The sequence below is a fragment of the Physella acuta genome, unplaced genomic scaffold, assembly GCF_028476545.2.
Source record: "Physella acuta isolate Inbredline_101_S28 unplaced genomic scaffold, ASM2847654v3 ptg000462l, whole genome shotgun sequence".
Classification (NCBI taxonomy): Eukaryota; Metazoa; Mollusca; class Gastropoda; family Physidae; genus Physella; species Physella acuta.
The window spans coordinates 136,243-153,514 of record NW_026731981.1 but is presented as its reverse complement, the minus strand read 5'-3'; the positions used below and the strand labels follow the sequence as shown (position 1 = coordinate 153,514).

Here is a 17,272-nt window from a genome sequence, read left to right as displayed (position 1 = left end):
TTAGAGTATTAAAATTTTAAGTGAAGTTTTATTAGAACAGACCCAAAAATTAATGATTTAATGCAATTTGAAAGTTGTTGTTTATGACAAATTCAGATTGTTTTTAGATTTAGTATCTAGATCTATTCTTTTATTTCAGCTGTTAAAAATATTTGAATGATTGTTCAACAAGATTTAGAGCAGGGTTGTAAAAGTTGTCACCTTTTTCAATTGTACATTTCTCTATTTATTTGACCCTTATCTGTCTGTGGTTGACCATGTTTTTTATTTCTTCCATGTGTCTCTTCCCCCAGCAGTTTGCTCCTTTCCAACAGGAAATGCCCAAACCTCATGTAGATTTCTCTCTCACAAGCTAAACACCATAGTGATACAACTTTTCTTACGTCTCATATTTTGGTTCATTATACCCTCGGCTGAGCTGGATCTGTTGAGAGTTGAAATATATTTTTAGAACATCTACTGCCATCCTTGAATTCGTTACTGTTATGATCAGGAGAAAATAAATCTATTTCAGTATTTATTGATCTAGTGTTGACTGATTTGTTTCTATCCTATACATGGAACTAACTTTCAAAATCTTGCTTTTGTTCAGGTTAAGCATATGAAAACATTAAGTTATGTCAAGTTTCATTGTAGCGCAATTATCAGTAAAGAGAATAAATTTAAATAAATTCATAATAGTATGTCAGGGTTTTTTCATTTTAAAAATTCATGCTTGTCAAACATTCTTAAGACATGTCTAGTGATTGGCTTAGCATTTGGATAGTTTCCAACACATCTTTTTCTACCTCATGCTTGGGACTCATGGGTGAGTTAAGTATGTGTTTCATGAATTTGGCATACTAGTAGAAAGTGTTTAAGCTTTACATCTAGTCTTGGATTTCTCTGACTTAAGGAAGAGCTGGGTGAACTCAGAAGGGTCCTACAGACTTTGTTTAAAATCCAGGCTACTAATTTGTGTTTTAGCTGTTGTGTACACTACAATCCTACCATAGTATCCCATCTATTCCAAATAACCCAAAGCATAATTTTAATCCCACGAAACAAATAAATTGGCTTTTTAAAAATACAAATACTTTGAAATACATGTAACCCAATCCTATGATGTAGAGGCGTAGCAAGGGGGGTGCGGATCGCACCGGGTGACACCATTTAGGGGGGGGGGGTGGCACCAAGGCAAAAAATAGTAAAATATATAGAGAAAAATTTGAGGGGGGGGGGGTGCAAATTGAAAGTTCGAGGGGGGGGGGGGGGCGCAAATCAAATCGAAATTTGTCCCCGGGAAGAGTCGCTACGCATCTGAGGGGGGGGGGGGGGGGGGTGACACCATTAAGTGCTGCACCGGGTGACACCCGACCTCGCTACGCCACTGCTATGATGGTGTCCCATCTATTCCAAATAACCCAAAGGATAATTTTAATCCAACGAAACAAATACATTGGCTTTTTAAAAATACAAATACTTTGAAATACATATAACCCAAACTTTGGCATACACTCAATAATATAATGCTGATGTATAAATCTATAATAATATATTGACTAGTGTTCTTGTGCTTATTACTACATGTTGCCCTAATACTGTTTGAATGATGGCGTAGGACACTAATCCACCAAATAAAGAACAATTCATTAAGTCTTGCAGGATTCATGTAATCACATTATAAGCTACTCAGCTTAAAATGATGAAATGACAGAACATCAGCATTTATTTATAGTTTAATTCCCTCAACACAGCAACCTAAAAAAAAAATGTTGACAAATGGAAAAGACACATTAAAATTTTAGATGCCTCCCACTGTTTTCATTTCTTAATTAAAACTGCCATAAACAATTTGGTAATTAAAATAAAACAATGACAAACTTAAGAATATTGAAATAGCTTTTGTTTAACGTTATTAATTCATCTCCATTGTGTAATGATAAATTGTAAAACTTCAGTGGCTTTTACCTTATTCTACTTATTAATCTCTTATAAGATAAAAAAAAAGTTGTTTAAGTTATCTCCCTTTATATAGTAAGATTTTAGATTACTAAGCAGAAATAATAATATTAATCTGTCGAACAATTGATAATTGTTACATTAAGCTTTGTGTTAAGTCTAATTAGCAGTTAAAAAATACATTTTTTTTTAAATTGCACGTATCCTTTAATCAAACATTTAACAACAATTCACAATCGATTGGACAATAAGCAAGGATGCAAAGGTAGATGATGATGTAGATAATGGTGCAGTTCAATGTGAAGTCGGTTGGTAGAGCTCACGACTGCTAACTATGACGGCTATGGTCTTAGTGCTCACCATACATTACTCAATGTATGCTGAGGCCCATATAAATGATGAGCTCTATGTAACGGGTCAGTTGTAAGTTAGAAATAGCTAAAATAGTCTAGAACTTAGAGGGCAGTGTGAGTTGAGTTCACCCTAGTGTGTAGTTAAATTTGGTGTGTTTAGGTATTGTTATCCTAAGGTTGACTGCGGGGATAAAAGGCGGCAGTTAGTAGCGTCTAGGCTGGAGAGTGTGATGTGTAGAGATAAAAAAGGACAAGCAAAATAATGGTTGAACATTGCCCTACACCCAGAGGCGTAGCGACCCTTCCCGGCGTCTGGGGACAAACTTTTCGATTTGCACCCCCCCCCCCCTCAAGATTTCGATTTGCACCCCCCTCAAGCTTTCGTTTTACCCCCCCCCCCTCTCAAGATTTCGATTTGTACCCCCCCCCCCGTCAAACTTTCGATTTGCACCCCCCCCTAAAGATTTCAATTTGCACCCCCCCCTCAAACTTTCAATTTGCACCCCCCTCAACCTTTCAATTTATTTTTCCAACCCATTTTGGCGCCCCCAAATTCGGCGCTCGGGGACATATGCCCCCCCCCCCTCGCTACGCTACTGCCTACACCTGCAAACGTGTTTATTGGTTTAGAGGTCTGTCGTAACACTCTACTTCATCTGCACAATGTTCACGAATTGGAATGGAAGACGATGTTGATATTGAGTGTACATACTACATAGCTTTTGTGTCCTTTTAATCAGGTTTCGGTAATTTGAATAAAACATTCATTTCTTACACTTATGATAGAAAGTCTGGAAAAATGAGTTATCATGATTATGAACTTTTAAATTAGTCCAGCTAATACTTATATTAATTTATTTTTAAAGATTTAAAATTAGAATAATTTTTAATTTCAAAAAGATTGCTCGCTACCGACATAACAGTTTTTAAAATTAGATTTTTTTTTTTTTGCCACAGATATGTAATTTTCAGCGTCAGCTGTGTGTTCGCTTTAGTATTAAGGTTTTCATCATCGACTTGTGAGGACTGATACAGATTTAAGTAATCTAGTAATATTTTTTTCTTACTTGTAGATGGTAACTGTATATTATTATTATTGAAGTGCCTTGTAAACTGAATTTGAGTTGATAGTATTTGTTTAGAATAGGACCGAACTAATCATGAATAACTCAGTTATACAAATGGCAGAACATTTTTCATGAACATTTTATAAGTTGTAGTATACATCTGTGATTTAATACTAAAATTAATGAGTTTTGTTTAGGGTAATACATATTTCTCTCTTGTACTCGATACATTGAAGTGGCTTTCTCCACTGATGCGTTTTTATCTCCCTTAGCTGTTTGGTCTGTGTTTAACAAGATAACTAATTCCGTGTTAGCTCCCTTGAGAGCGTGACCTAATTTATTTGCTACGAGTATGCCCCTTGAGAGGGTTGGTCAAACAGCTCCTAATATAATATGTGTGAGTCGAAATGTGGGAACTCACCTCCAACCTACTTGTACGGCTCAATACCACGAACCTACTTGTACGGGTCAATACCACGAACCTACTTGTATGGGTCAATACCACGAACCTACTTGTATGGGTCAATACCACGAACCTACTTGTATGGGTCAATACCACGAACCTACTTGTATGGGTCGATACCACGAACCTACTTGTATGGGTTGATACTTAAGTCACCACGAACCTACTTGTATCGGTGGTGATGTGATAAGTCACCACGAACCTACTTATATGATTAGATATTTAACTCACCACGAACATACTTCACTAAGTTGTGATGTGTAAAATCACCACGAATATACTTCTCTAAGTTGTGATGTGTGATGTCACAACGAACATACTTCACTAAGTTGTGATGTGTAAAATCACCACGAACATACTTCTCTAAGTTGTGATGTGTGATGTCACAACGAACATACTTCACTAAGTTGTGATGTGTAAAATCACCACGAACATACTTCTCTTAGTTGTGATGTATTAAGTCACCAAGAATATACTTCTCGAAGTTGTGATGTGTGATGTCACAACGAACATACTTCACTAAGTTGTGATGTGTGATGTCACCACGAATATACTTCTCTAAGTTGTGATGTGTAAAGTCACCACGAACATACTTCACTAAGTTGTGATGTGTGATGTCACAACGAACATACTTCACTAAGTTGTGATGTGTGATGTCACCACGAACATACTTCTCTAAGTTGTGATGTGTGATGTCACAACGAACATACTTCACTAAGTTGTGATGTGTAAAATCACCACGAATATACTTCTCTAAGTTGTGATGTGTAAAGTCACCACGAAAATACTTCTCTAAGTTGTGATGTGTAAAGTCACCACGAAAATACTTCTCTAAGTTGTGCCATGAACATACTGATTTGGGCCGTATGCTTTTCCTCACAGTTGGGTGATATTTACAAGCACTCACACATACTCATATATATATATATATATATATATATATATATATATATATATATATATATATATATATATATATATATATATATATATATATGTGTGTCTGTGTGTGTGTGTGTGAATGTGTGTGTGTGTATTTATGTGTATTCTATATTAAAGATTTTTATACAAACAAATAGCGTTGCTATATTTAAAGAAAAATCCTCTTATTTCCTACTTTTAGTGAATAATTAAAATCGTATTATAATAGCCAGTGTTTCTTTCAGAATATATTCTCCGAAGTGGGGAGCACTTAAAACTTTCGGGTGTGGATGGTGGGGGTGGCGGGGTGGTATATATTACTTTTTTTCGTGTGGGGGGGGGGGGGGGCAATTATTGACGTGTCTCTGAGCAGATGAGTGAAAGAAACTGATTATAACTGTCGGAGGGAGCGGAGCACGTATGATGGCCTAGTCTGGAGTTCGGAACCCCGGGCAGATGGCGGAGTACCTAGAGGAGTAATCTCCTCTGCTGCCTTGCTGATAGGTCTTGGGTAGATACATCCAAAAAGTAAAACAATTATCATTAAAAAAAAAATATTTAAAAACCCACGTTTTCTGATTGAACTAAAAAGTAGAAAATAAATGCTATACATCACAATAATGCAAGCGATCACTCTACTATAAGCGATCGCAAACTGCGTGCGCATTATGACAAAAAATGAAAAGCGTGGGGCGCCGAAGTAAAAGTAAAAGAAAAAAAAAAGAATATATATATATATATATATATATATATATATATATATATATATATATATATATATATATATATATATATATATATATATATATATATATATATACTTTTATATACTTTTAACAATGTTCGCCTTCCCTTCCCCCCCCCCCCCCCCCACCTCCCGAAAGTGATGGAGAAAAAATTCTGGAAGAAACACTGCTGGGAGACAAAGGCCCTTAACATGATAACATGTGATAGCTTAATTAACTCTGTTGAAGGAAATTCTTTTTAATTATGCAATTAAGAAGCAAGAAGATTTTAACCGATTATAGTAAATATTTTTAATAACGATCAAATGTCATCAGATTCAATCTGGAGCCCATTTTCTGTGTTTTTACTTTTTTTCCTGAATGCGTCTTATTTGTATCTGCCGATTTTATGTGTGCAAAAAAATGTTTTACAATTTTGTTTACCTATGTTTTGACTAGCAGATTTATTCCTGACAGAATTATTGATGTGCGTAGCGCTATGTTAGGAAATCTTTCCGTAGTTACCACAGGGAGTAGCAGATCTATGTGTTTATATGTCGAGTGTGCTATTTTCTGGTGATCAGCAACATAGACACACGCATTTCATTTCAATTAATTATATTATAATTAATATATCGGACAATAGAGGGGGTCGGCGTGGTCGAGTTGGTAAAGCTCATGGTTGCTAAACCGAAGAGTCTCGGGCAGATGAGGCTCGTTAGCTGGGGACAGCCACTCTTCTAGGAGAGACAACTCCAAAATCAAACCACTGCTTCCTTGTAGTTTGTTCTTGGTTGGACAAAGTCTATGGAAGCAAATCCAAAAAGAAAAGCAGGATGAAATTGGAGTCAATGGCCTCAGTTGACACGTATCTTTAATTGTGATGGAGGCGTGGGTGTGTCGGCAAAAAGCTCATGGTTGATACATTCGAACAAAGTCTCGAGTACAAACCCTCTGGCAGATAAGGCTCGATCCCATCCAACACTAAAAATTAAGAACGAAGAAGAAGAAAGAAGGAATCAATAGAATTCTTTATAATTTTTAATAGTTTTTATGTTAAAACGAAAAAAAAATTATGGCCAGAACAAACTTCACGGTCGTAGTTTAAATTTTTTAAATTTATTTTAAAAATGTTTACATAATTACCACAGTACATACAGTCATATAAGAAAGCAATGTTGAAAAAAAAAATTGATAAACCGATACTTAATCTTGTATAATTTTCACGTGAAAAAAAAACGAATGAACGTTCTGCTCATGTACAAAAGCGAGAGATTATACAGAAATGATGAACACTAAATTATCAAAAAGCGATGTGTATGATGTGTATGTGATACTACAACCATCAAATGGTCATGGCCAGGGGTGGACTAGCCCGCCGGTCTACCGAGAAAAATGCCGGTGGGCCCCTAGGTATGTAATCCCGGTGGGCCTTAGGTATAAAATCCCGGAGGGCCCCTAGGTATAAAGTCCCGGTGGGCCCCTAGGTATAAAATCCCGATGGGCCCAAAGGTATAAAATCCCGGTGAGCCCCTGGGTATGTAATCCCGGTGGGCCCTTAGGTGATAAATCCCATTGGGCCCCAAGGTATTAAATCCCAGTGGGCCCCAAGGTATTAAATCCCGGTGGGCCCCCAAGTAAGAAATCCCGGAACGCCTCAAGGTACCAAGCTGTACATTGGTACTTTAATTTAAAAAAAAATCTTTTTGCGTACATTTTCAACAAGATGAACAAGATCATCGGGCTTTCTTGGGGGAAATGCACTGTGAAAATTGTACTATAAGGTTGGGGGGGGGGGGCTGTTAGAATTCCCCCCCCCCCCCGCCTCTTGAACACAGCCAGTCCACATCTGGTCATTGGCATAGAGATAAACACCGGCAAAACATGTGTCTTTCAATACTGAAGTTAATTTAAGATGGATGCCCTAGGTCAGGGGTCTCCAAACTTTTCAGCCCGAGGGCCGCATTAACTATCAAATATCAGTTCGGGGGCCAGAGTTTCTTTAAGGCATCGCTTCAGGGTCGTCTCCCCCCCCCCCCACCGAAATATAATTTATATACAAATATATACAAATTTCAAAGCTAAATTTTACAATTGTTTTGAATTTTCTGTGCAAAGCTCCCCAGCCACCTCCAACGAACATTTATTCAGTGGACAAAAATATCGTCGCGGGCCGGATAAAATGACTTCTCGGGCCGCATCCGGCCCGCGGGTCGTAGTTTGGAGACCCCTGCCCTAGGCTGACACAATGAGCTACTTCTTTAAATCAATGTGACACTCACTATATTCGCGACAGGGTGGGTTGTGGTGAACCTAATGACATGTCTTCAAATGTAATAAGTAATGTAGGACATTGTAGGTCTATTCACGAGCATAAATAGATAGGCTAAAATGACATTTTTACAAGTCCAATTTAATTTGAACAAACACCATGTAGGCCTAGTACGATTGATAAAATTATGACCGCCCGCAGTCAAAATAAGGAGAAAAAACAAACGTGGATTTAGGCCTCATAAAACTACTTCAATGAAAGAGAGAAAAAAACTTAGATTTAGGCCTCCCACAAAACTACTTCAATCTACAAACACATTTTGTTTAAGTGATCATGAAAGCAGACAGAACGCAAAAAAATGTATAAACTGTAAGGTATTGCTAAATTACAAAAACTACCATTAAATCCTCAAACATAATTATAAAACGTTTCATTTTAAACCATACAAAACTTCATTTTTATTCAAACTAAAATGTCAAATTTTCAATTTCTATCAACCATTAAATTCTCATCATATATTAACTTAATTTGTTATAGTCATAAGAACCATTAACTAGTCAAATAAAACCATTAATTTTTAGTCATATAAACCACCAAACTCTCATCACATCAGATATATACCTTTCAATTATACAAACCATTAAAATTTTCATCACATATACAGTTAACGTTTGCATAAAATATACCTTTAAATGTCCATCATACAAACCGTGAAAATTTTTATCATATATACTCTTATAAAAAGTTAAAATTTTCAAACAAATAATCCGTTAAAATGTGTGTCATATATACCTATAAAATTTTCATCATCTATAAGGTTAAACATTTTATTACGTAAACCGTTAAAATTTTAATCAGATAAACCGTTAACATTTTCATGATGTATACCGTTAAGCTTATCATGTATACCATTAAAATTGTCATCATATAAACATTTTAAATTTTAAATCAAATAAACTGTTAACATTTTCTGTCAAATAAGTCATTACATTTACAGTCATATAAATCAAGATGCACTTCTATTAGCCCAGTAATTGGTAGCCATTGCAGCTGACCGCTACTGAGCTAATCCTCAAATGAAAGAAGACTGGTGCTGAGGTCAAGTGGATTAACAAGGATTAACATCAATAACAAATCCAAAAGCTATCCCAATATTACCCAGATTATATAAAAATCTTGCGGTTTTTTTAATAATTCGATTCATTCATATTTCTACAGATAAATTGATTATGTAACATGAATCTTAATCCTAAGCTTAGCATTAACGCCGGATGAAAACTACGGAAACCTGATATTGGAAATCCAGAGTTATACGATCAGCCTATATTTTTAGAACAAACTTAATATGATTTTATTTTTAAATTTAAAATTTAGTTGTTTTTTTCCTCAGTTTTTAAAACAATATTTTTATGAACTATTTAACGTATATGGTGTTACGCTGACATTTTATAAAAATACAAATTCATTAAAAAAAAACAAATTTTAATTCAAGTTGTTTTTTTTTTAAATTGTTTCATTCTAATTTTTTTATTTGAATCTACATCACCCCTGAACATCATTTTATAATTATAATTTAGTATGAGGAAACCTTTTTGCTGTTTTGCTTTCCAACAGAGAATCAAATTTCAATAATCAAATAATAAATGGTAAGAAATAGCCGTTATATTCAACAAATATTTTGCTGAAATTAGCATGCATCACAAATGAAAAACTGATAATAATTAGCAAGAGAATAATTGATACTAAATTTATTTATATAAGCACACACTGAACATATTTCGTATACATTTTAGTCATCAAATTATATAATAATACGTATCAAATGCATATATTCATTCACAGTATTCAGTTTAAGTATTTTGTAATCATACATTTGATAAAAATAAGCAAATGAATAAAATATTAATCCAATCCAATATTTTTAAAAATCGCAGCCTTCTTTAATATAAAAAGCGGAATATGAATGAAAGCTTAGCTGATACAAATGAAAGCAAGAGAAAGGCCTACCTTTACATATTGTTGTTTTGTTTTAAAAATGTTTACACTAATTTTTGTGCATATTTAAAAAAAAAATATTAATCCACTAATATTCTTTACAAAACAAACAACACTTAGAAACTATCATTTTTTGTAATCAGACTTCATAATTCAGTCCTCATTGGGGTACTTCTCTAATAGTAATGCAACCTTTATAAATCGTAATTAATTATTAATGCAACCTTTATAAAACATAATTAATTAATTATCTAGTAGCGTCACAAAGCAAGGTGGGGGGGGGGCGGTCTGCACCAGGTGACACCACTTATGGGATGACACCAAACTAAATAATTGTATGTCAGAGAAATGTTTTATCCAGGTAAAATGATATAATAGTCGGGTTGCTGATAGCAAACTGAAAATGGACAATTTTTGGTGGAGGAGGGTGGGGTGCCACCCTCAGTATCCGCTCCGGGTGACTCCCGGACTAATGACGCCACTGTAGCAACCAATAATTTAAAGTACCAACGGTATTTACCTGTTTTTTTTTTTAAATAAACTTTACCATTAGCTTTTATAAGGATATAGCTAAAATAGACACACTTCTTGTAACATGATGAAATAAACTAGCAACCACAACAACATATTCTCAATATAAAGACATTAGTTATACCCTTCTAATCATAACTCAATGAGAGGAATAAAATTGCAAGTTTTAAAAATGGAAGTTTTACAAAAAATATTCACTCTTCCAACATAGATTTTATTTGGGTTTTCAAACTATAACCCCAAATCATCTCCCCCTAATCAGTTTTTTTTTTTTTTTTTTTTTTTTAATTTGGACTAGATCTAATATTGAAATTTAAGAAAAAAAAAGTTTGAACTATTATTAGAAGGGTGAAGGGAGATAACTCCTTGCGACTGTAAAATTAAAACAAAACCTCTTTTTGTTAGTATTAGTACAGTTGTGTGTATTTGAAGTTGAACATCAACATGAAATTAAAAAAAAACGTAGCATTTCATTTGATCAACTATGAAAGACCCCGGTCTTGCATGCACGTTGAAGCTGGTAGTTGAATGTTTTTATACAAGGCTAGTAAACATAGAAAGGGTAGGTGGACCGACACGAGAGTTAGAAATACATCGTAAGTCGTCGAGTTGCCATTTACAATTATCTCGGCTGAATTCTATTTTGGTTTTAATACTAAAACCTCAGCTGTATAACAAGGCGTATCAATATTTCGTGTACAAAAATGGTATTAGTGGTAGTCAATAAAGACTTATATTATCACTTGTAAAAAAATGAGGACTTTTGTCCATTATGGTAACATAGTTTTCTTTTTTATGCCATTTCTGTTTCTAAGAAGTTGTTTAGTTAAATATATTATGTTTTTAAGTCATATGACATGTTGTATAGGGGAGGTTTTTAAGTCATGTGAGAGGTTGTATGGGGGAGGTGTTGATTCTTGGTGAGGTACCTCAGCAGATCCGGTGTGCGCATGTGTTATTTGAAGACCTTGGCCGAGTGATGGCTCCAAGAGGTCAGGTGTGGGGGCAGGTCATAGGTCATGTGTAGTGGATCAGGGGTCAGGTGTAGTGGGTCATGGGTCATGTGTAGTGGATCAGGGGTCAGGTGTAGTGGGTCATGGGTCATGTGTAGTGGGTCAGGGGTCAGGTGTAGTGGGTCATGGGTCATGTGTAGTGGGTCAGGGGTCAGGTGTAGTGGGTCATGGGTAATGTGTAGTGGGTCAGGGGTCAGGTGTAGTGGGTCAGGGGTCAGGTGTAGTGGGTCAGGGGTCAGCTGTAATGGGTCAGGGGTCAGGTGTAGTGGGTCAGGGGTCAGGTGTAGTGGGTCATGTGTCAGGTGTAGTGGGTCATGGGTCATGTGTAGTGGGTCAGGGGTCAGGTGTAGTGGGTTATGGGTCAGCTGTAGTGGGTCAGTAGTAGGTTAACGGTCACGTGTAGTGGGTCAGGGGTAGTGGGTCATGGGTCAGGTGTAGTGGGTTATGGGTCAGGTGTAGTTGGTTATGGGTCAGGGGTAGTGGGTCAGTAGTGGGTTAAGGGTCAGGTGTAGTGGGTTAAGGGTCGGATGTTTTTGTGAGCTGTTGTAATGGATCATGCAACAAATCAATTGCATCCATTGCTGAAGTGAGACGCGTCAGTTATTGAAGTGGATCAACCACCTCAACAGGCCCACCAACTGTAATTGTTCATCTCCAATAATGAATTGGCCATAGCAGTCAGTTTCATTTCTATCCTAGTTTGTCACATTTCATATGGGTAACTTTGAAGTCCAGGTTCACCCCAAAATACAATGCCCTGCATCTTGTGACGGATTAGTCAGCAAGATTTTGTCAGTTTATCCCATTTACACTGGACCAATCCAAAGCCAGATTTTGACAGCTAACAAGTCCATTCAACAAGGGATATCACCCTTCCCGTCGCCTTGGCAATACAGATAGTTATATCACTTATAGCCGAGCTAGTTGTATCACTTAGAGCGTGTATCACTTTCAGGATAGTTAACTGTATCACTTGCTGACATAGGTTCTGGCTAGGCTGGTCAAAGCTAGTGCTGCTCCTATTTCTTTCCAGTACATTTCATCGGTTGTGTTGCTGTTGTGAAAAAATAAAGACATCACATTTTTTATATCAATTTGTGAAAGGTTTTAAAAAATGAAAAATAACAACAAAACTTGTATATTTATAACAGTAAAAACAGTATGCACGGAAACCATTTTTCAAATCGGCCTTTATTAAAAAAACAAAAAAAAAAACATTTTTTTTAATAAAATCGCAAATAAAATCTTAGTAATAAAATAGCATTTTACATTTTTTAATAAATATACAATTTACATATTTATAATACAGAATGGATTATAATTAAATTGTAATAGATTAATGATAAATGCTGGGATGACTATGTTTAGGTCATAAAATCATTTTTGCTTTTTAAAATAAAATAAATAGAGCTTATAACATTAGTTATAAATCATTACATGTAATGAACAACTTACAGTTTAGTGTTTTCTGTGCACTTGCGTCTATTTACTATTTCCATCTCTTCAGAGAAATCTAGAAAAGAAATAAATATTCGTAAGGAAATTATCCTAATCGTCTATTTTATAACCCGCGTTAAACGTTGTCAAATTGGTGTCTAGATTGTAGATAGTTTTATAGCCCTAGTTTCTGTAACGCGTGTCTATGTCGTAGATATCTTAATTGGTCTCATTCGTGAAGCTATGAATGTCGCACGTCAATCGAGTTGTTACATTAATGTTTAATTAATGTTTAATTATAGACACCACACAATGTTATATATGTCGTCTTGAAATGTTGCAGTTTTTTAAAAAAAATGGCAAAAAAAAAGGTAACAGATGAGACAATGTAGAGTAGACTAAATGAAAGAACAAACACGCACAATGCCAATCACACATACTCACACACGCACATTTCCAATCACACATACTCACACAATTTTGTGAAAACACACTCAAGTGCCAACCATCCAACCATCCCATGTTTTAACCCTGCCATTCGACAACCATCACGTGTGTAAAATATCCCATATGACAACCAACTTATATGTCAACCATACGACTACCAGCCCTTACAAAAACCAACCACTGTAACAACCAACAACTGTAACAACCCCCCCCCCCCGCCCCCCTATAACAACCAACCACTGAAACAACCAACTACTGCAACCAGCAACCACTCACCGTGTCAGTCAACCTTCGTAATTACTCACCCCCCCCCCCCCCTGCTCAAGTTTATAAGTTTTACAGCCTCTTTTAATAGACCTAATTAATTTTCTAAGGCTAATGCATTTTAAACAACTTTTTATAGCATCATTAAATCAACATAAAAAATATAATAATTTCTATAAATAACAATTACTACATTCTTATTATAAACTCTGTTTTCTAATTAGTTATAGAACATTTTTAAAAAATAAATTAAAAAATCACTAATTCCAAAAATAAACACGTTATTAGCGCAGCGGAAAATCCCGAAGAACTATTTATAAAAAAAAAAATTCCCGATTGATTGATCACCAGCTATGCTTTCAAGTCTTGTGATGAAAAAAATATTGATTGCGGAAGACATAGAAAACGTAGAGGGCCAACGGGAACTGTTTGATCAAGTGGTTTGTGGGGTTTTGCTGCTGTGAAATTATGGATGAGAGAAAGCGAAGTCTTCAAACAGCCCCGGTGAAAATGCTGAGTCTTCGAATTAAATAACGATTACTAGTAAACAAGACCGTCATTGCGGTTTCGGTAACGGGCTCAGGGAATGGAAATAATTTCAGCTTAAATTGATTTTTATAATATTTTAATCTGATACAAAGCTGGTCGTATTATTTATACGGGGATTATAAAGATAAAAATCAAGGTTCCTTTTAGTTGTGAAGGAAAAAACATGGCCTATGCTAGGCATCATTGACAAATATGTTGAATAAAAATGGTTTATGGGTTGGATTATCGTGATAAGGTTTCATAGGGTTAAGCCAAAAGTGGGTACATTCTAAATTTGTAACAACTTTTGAGCTTAGTTTGAGCTTAGTTGGGAAGCTATTTTCTAAACTATTATGCTATAACATTTACATTACCAATGTATTGATGTAATGTATTGAGAGACCTAAATTATATATTTGAAGAACTAAAAAATTTATTTACAAGGCAAAATAATTTCTTGCAGCCGAAGAACATAAAAAGACAAATAATTTATTGAAAGAGCCAAATAATTTATTGAAAGAGCCAAATAATTTATTCAAAGAGCCAAATAATTTGTTGAATGAGCCAAACAGTTTGTTGAAAGAGCCTAATAATTTATTGAAAGAGCCAAATAATTTATTGAAAGAGCCAAATCATGTACAGAAAGTGCCAAATATACTAATGAAAGAACGAAAATAATTTATTGAAAGAGCCAAATACATTAATGAAAGAGCCAAATAAATTTTTTGAAAGAGCTTAGTATGTTATTAAAAGAGCCAAATGATTTATAGAAAGTGACAAATATATTAATGAAAAAACCAAATAAGTTATTGAAATAGTCAAAATAGTTTGTGGGGAGAGCTAGTGCTAAATTGAAAGAGAAACTGTGACAATCTTTACTGTTTATTTCACTATTTACTAGTTAGTACTTTTATAGGCCGGAGTGCACATTTCGGATGAGTTCATCTAGTTGAAAGGTAAAGAAAAAATTGGAAAATTGGTTTGAGTTGGGAAAAGGGGCGCAACCAGAGTTTCTTCAAGGCAATTTTTACCGCCCCCCCCCCCCCCCCCCGAACGAAATGAAATTTATATAATTTATATAGAAAATATATACTTTTAACAGTGTCCGCCCCCCCGAAGAAAGTTTACCGCCCCTCCCCCCGAACGAAATGAAATTTATATAATTTATATAGAAAATATATACTTTTAACAGTGTCCGCCCCCCCGAAGAAAGTTTACCGCCCCCCCCCCCCCCCGAAGATTTCAAGTGCCCCCCCCCCCCCCCCGGAGAAAAAAGTCTGGAAGAAACACTGGGCGCAACTCACCTTCAAAAGTGTCGTGGTGTGTCTCGTGAGAAGGGGAGGACACCGATGACGTGGAGAGGTACTCGAACTCGTGAGATCCCGTGGAGGACGAGAGGTATCTGTGGCGGGAACGTGACGTCACTTCCTCTTCTGTCAGCATAGCCTGCTGGGCCGCGTCTTGCAAGTAACGCTGTAATGGTGAAAACAGAACAGAATGTAAGCAAAAAGTATCGATAAAACAGGCGCTTGGATGTAAGTAAAAAGCATCGATAAAACAGGCTGTTGGATATAAGTAAAAAGTATCGATAAAACAGGCTCTTGGATAAAAGTAAAAAGTATCGATAAAACAGGCTCTTGGATATGAGTAAAAAGTATCGATAAAACAGGCTCTTGGTTGTAAGCAAAAAGTATCGATAAAACAGGTTCTTGGATGTAAGCAAAAAGTATCGATAAAACAGGCTGATGTCTAAAATTTAATTACTCTTTGTCTTTTCTGTCTAATCTGTAACCACACTGTTGTGTGCTGACGAAGACCTTGGGTCGAAACGTCCATAGTGTTTGTAACTGTCATTAACTTGTGAGTTAACTAACACTATCTGTTTTATTACTAATTGAATTAACCTCACTGCAGCTACCAATTGTATTTATCTTTACGCTTGCTGTTCAATCGTGTGCTTTTAAAAAATTTCTATTTCTTTCCAACTCTTCAGTCTTGGCAGAAAATATCAAGGGAAGACAACAGACTGGATAGATTATCTTCTTAATTGTTTTAAATTCAACAGTAGAAAAATATTACTTTTTTTTAAGTTTTAAAATAAATAATTGCCAAATCGCTAGTTTTAATTGGATGTATTTTTTTCTGGTTAAGATGACCCTAAGGTACACGAACGTATCCAGGTCAGTTGGTCAGCTTGACCTGTCTTCTCGAATGTTCTACATGTCATGTTGTAGGCCACCGAGCCATGTGGGGAGGGGGAGGGCGAGGGGGGGTAGGGCGAGGGTGAAGATTAGGTTAAGGCTACAATACTTAGAGCTTGTAGAGTCTTATTAACACGTTTTTCTTAACTCAGCTTCGCGTTTGTGGATTTGTTTGTTTGTTGTTAAAATTGACATCGAAAATTAGCCCACTTCTGATTGCTCTACAGATCTGAAATTTGGCATGCAGGCTACTTTCGCCTAACAATTTCAGATGCAATCATAAAAACTAGCAATTAGAGACCGTAATTAGCTTAATTTAATTACGCCATAAGGACCATAACATTGAGGACATGATTTCTAAAGATACCGACAAGAGGCCTATTGACCCAGTTACTTCGGCCCCAATCGATGTGAGCGCGCTGGCCGTGATCGTATAGTGGTTAGTACTTTGCGTTGTGGCCGCGACAGCCCAGGTTCGAATCGTTGTCGCTCAAGATTTTTAGTCCGTGTATTTATAAACACTTAGTCAAGTCATACTTAATCAAGTCATTAGATAAAGTAGAAAATAAACTATATAAAAAACTTTTTTAAAAACCACGTTTTTCATGTGTAGCAACGGACTAAAAAGGAGAAAATAAAATACTTAAAAAAAACTTTTTAAAAAACCACGTTTTTCTTGTGGACTAAAAAGTAGAAAATATTTTTTTCTTTTGTGCTTCCTCGAGCTGTGCAGATTCTTGTGATGACTGACAAAAAACGTGGGTCGGGCAGATGGGTCGGGAAATTTGATGGTGAACGTACCCACGTATTTTGTCAGTCATCACAAGAATCTGCACAGCTCGAGGAAGCACAAAAGAAAAAAATATTTTCTACTTTTTAGTCCACAAGAAAAACGTGGTTTTTTAAAAAGTTTTTTTTAAGTATTTTATTTTGTTATTTATTCATCATCTGTTTAGTTTTGTATACACTTTTTTTTTGCCTAGAGAGTGGAATGTTAATTAATTTTTTTTAATCTAGGGACTGGTCTGGATTGTTTAAATTCAATTTTTTTACCCGTAGAGTGGAATGTTTACCTGTAGAATGGAATGTTTATCCGTAGAATGGAATGTTTACC

General features: G+C 35.7%; 1 protein-coding gene across 1 annotated transcript in view; it reads right to left on the bottom strand.

Moving 5' to 3' along the window:
- Nucleotides 1-11,706: 11,706 nt before the first annotated feature.
- LOC131943573 (mucin-5AC-like) overlaps nucleotides 11,707-17,272 on the bottom strand; it is a 133,034-nt gene continuing 127,468 nt past the window's right edge. Inside the window, exons 5-7 of the mRNA XM_059303776.1 lie at nucleotides 15,262-15,430; nucleotides 12,737-12,794; nucleotides 11,707-12,335 (exon numbers count right to left, since the gene is read on the bottom strand). Of these exons, the coding sequence (XP_059159759.1) occupies nucleotides 12,251-12,335; nucleotides 12,737-12,794; nucleotides 15,262-15,430 (312 nt within the window). The 3' untranslated portion in view covers nucleotides 11,707-12,250. The remainder of the gene's footprint in view (nucleotides 12,336-12,736; nucleotides 12,795-15,261; nucleotides 15,431-17,272) is intronic.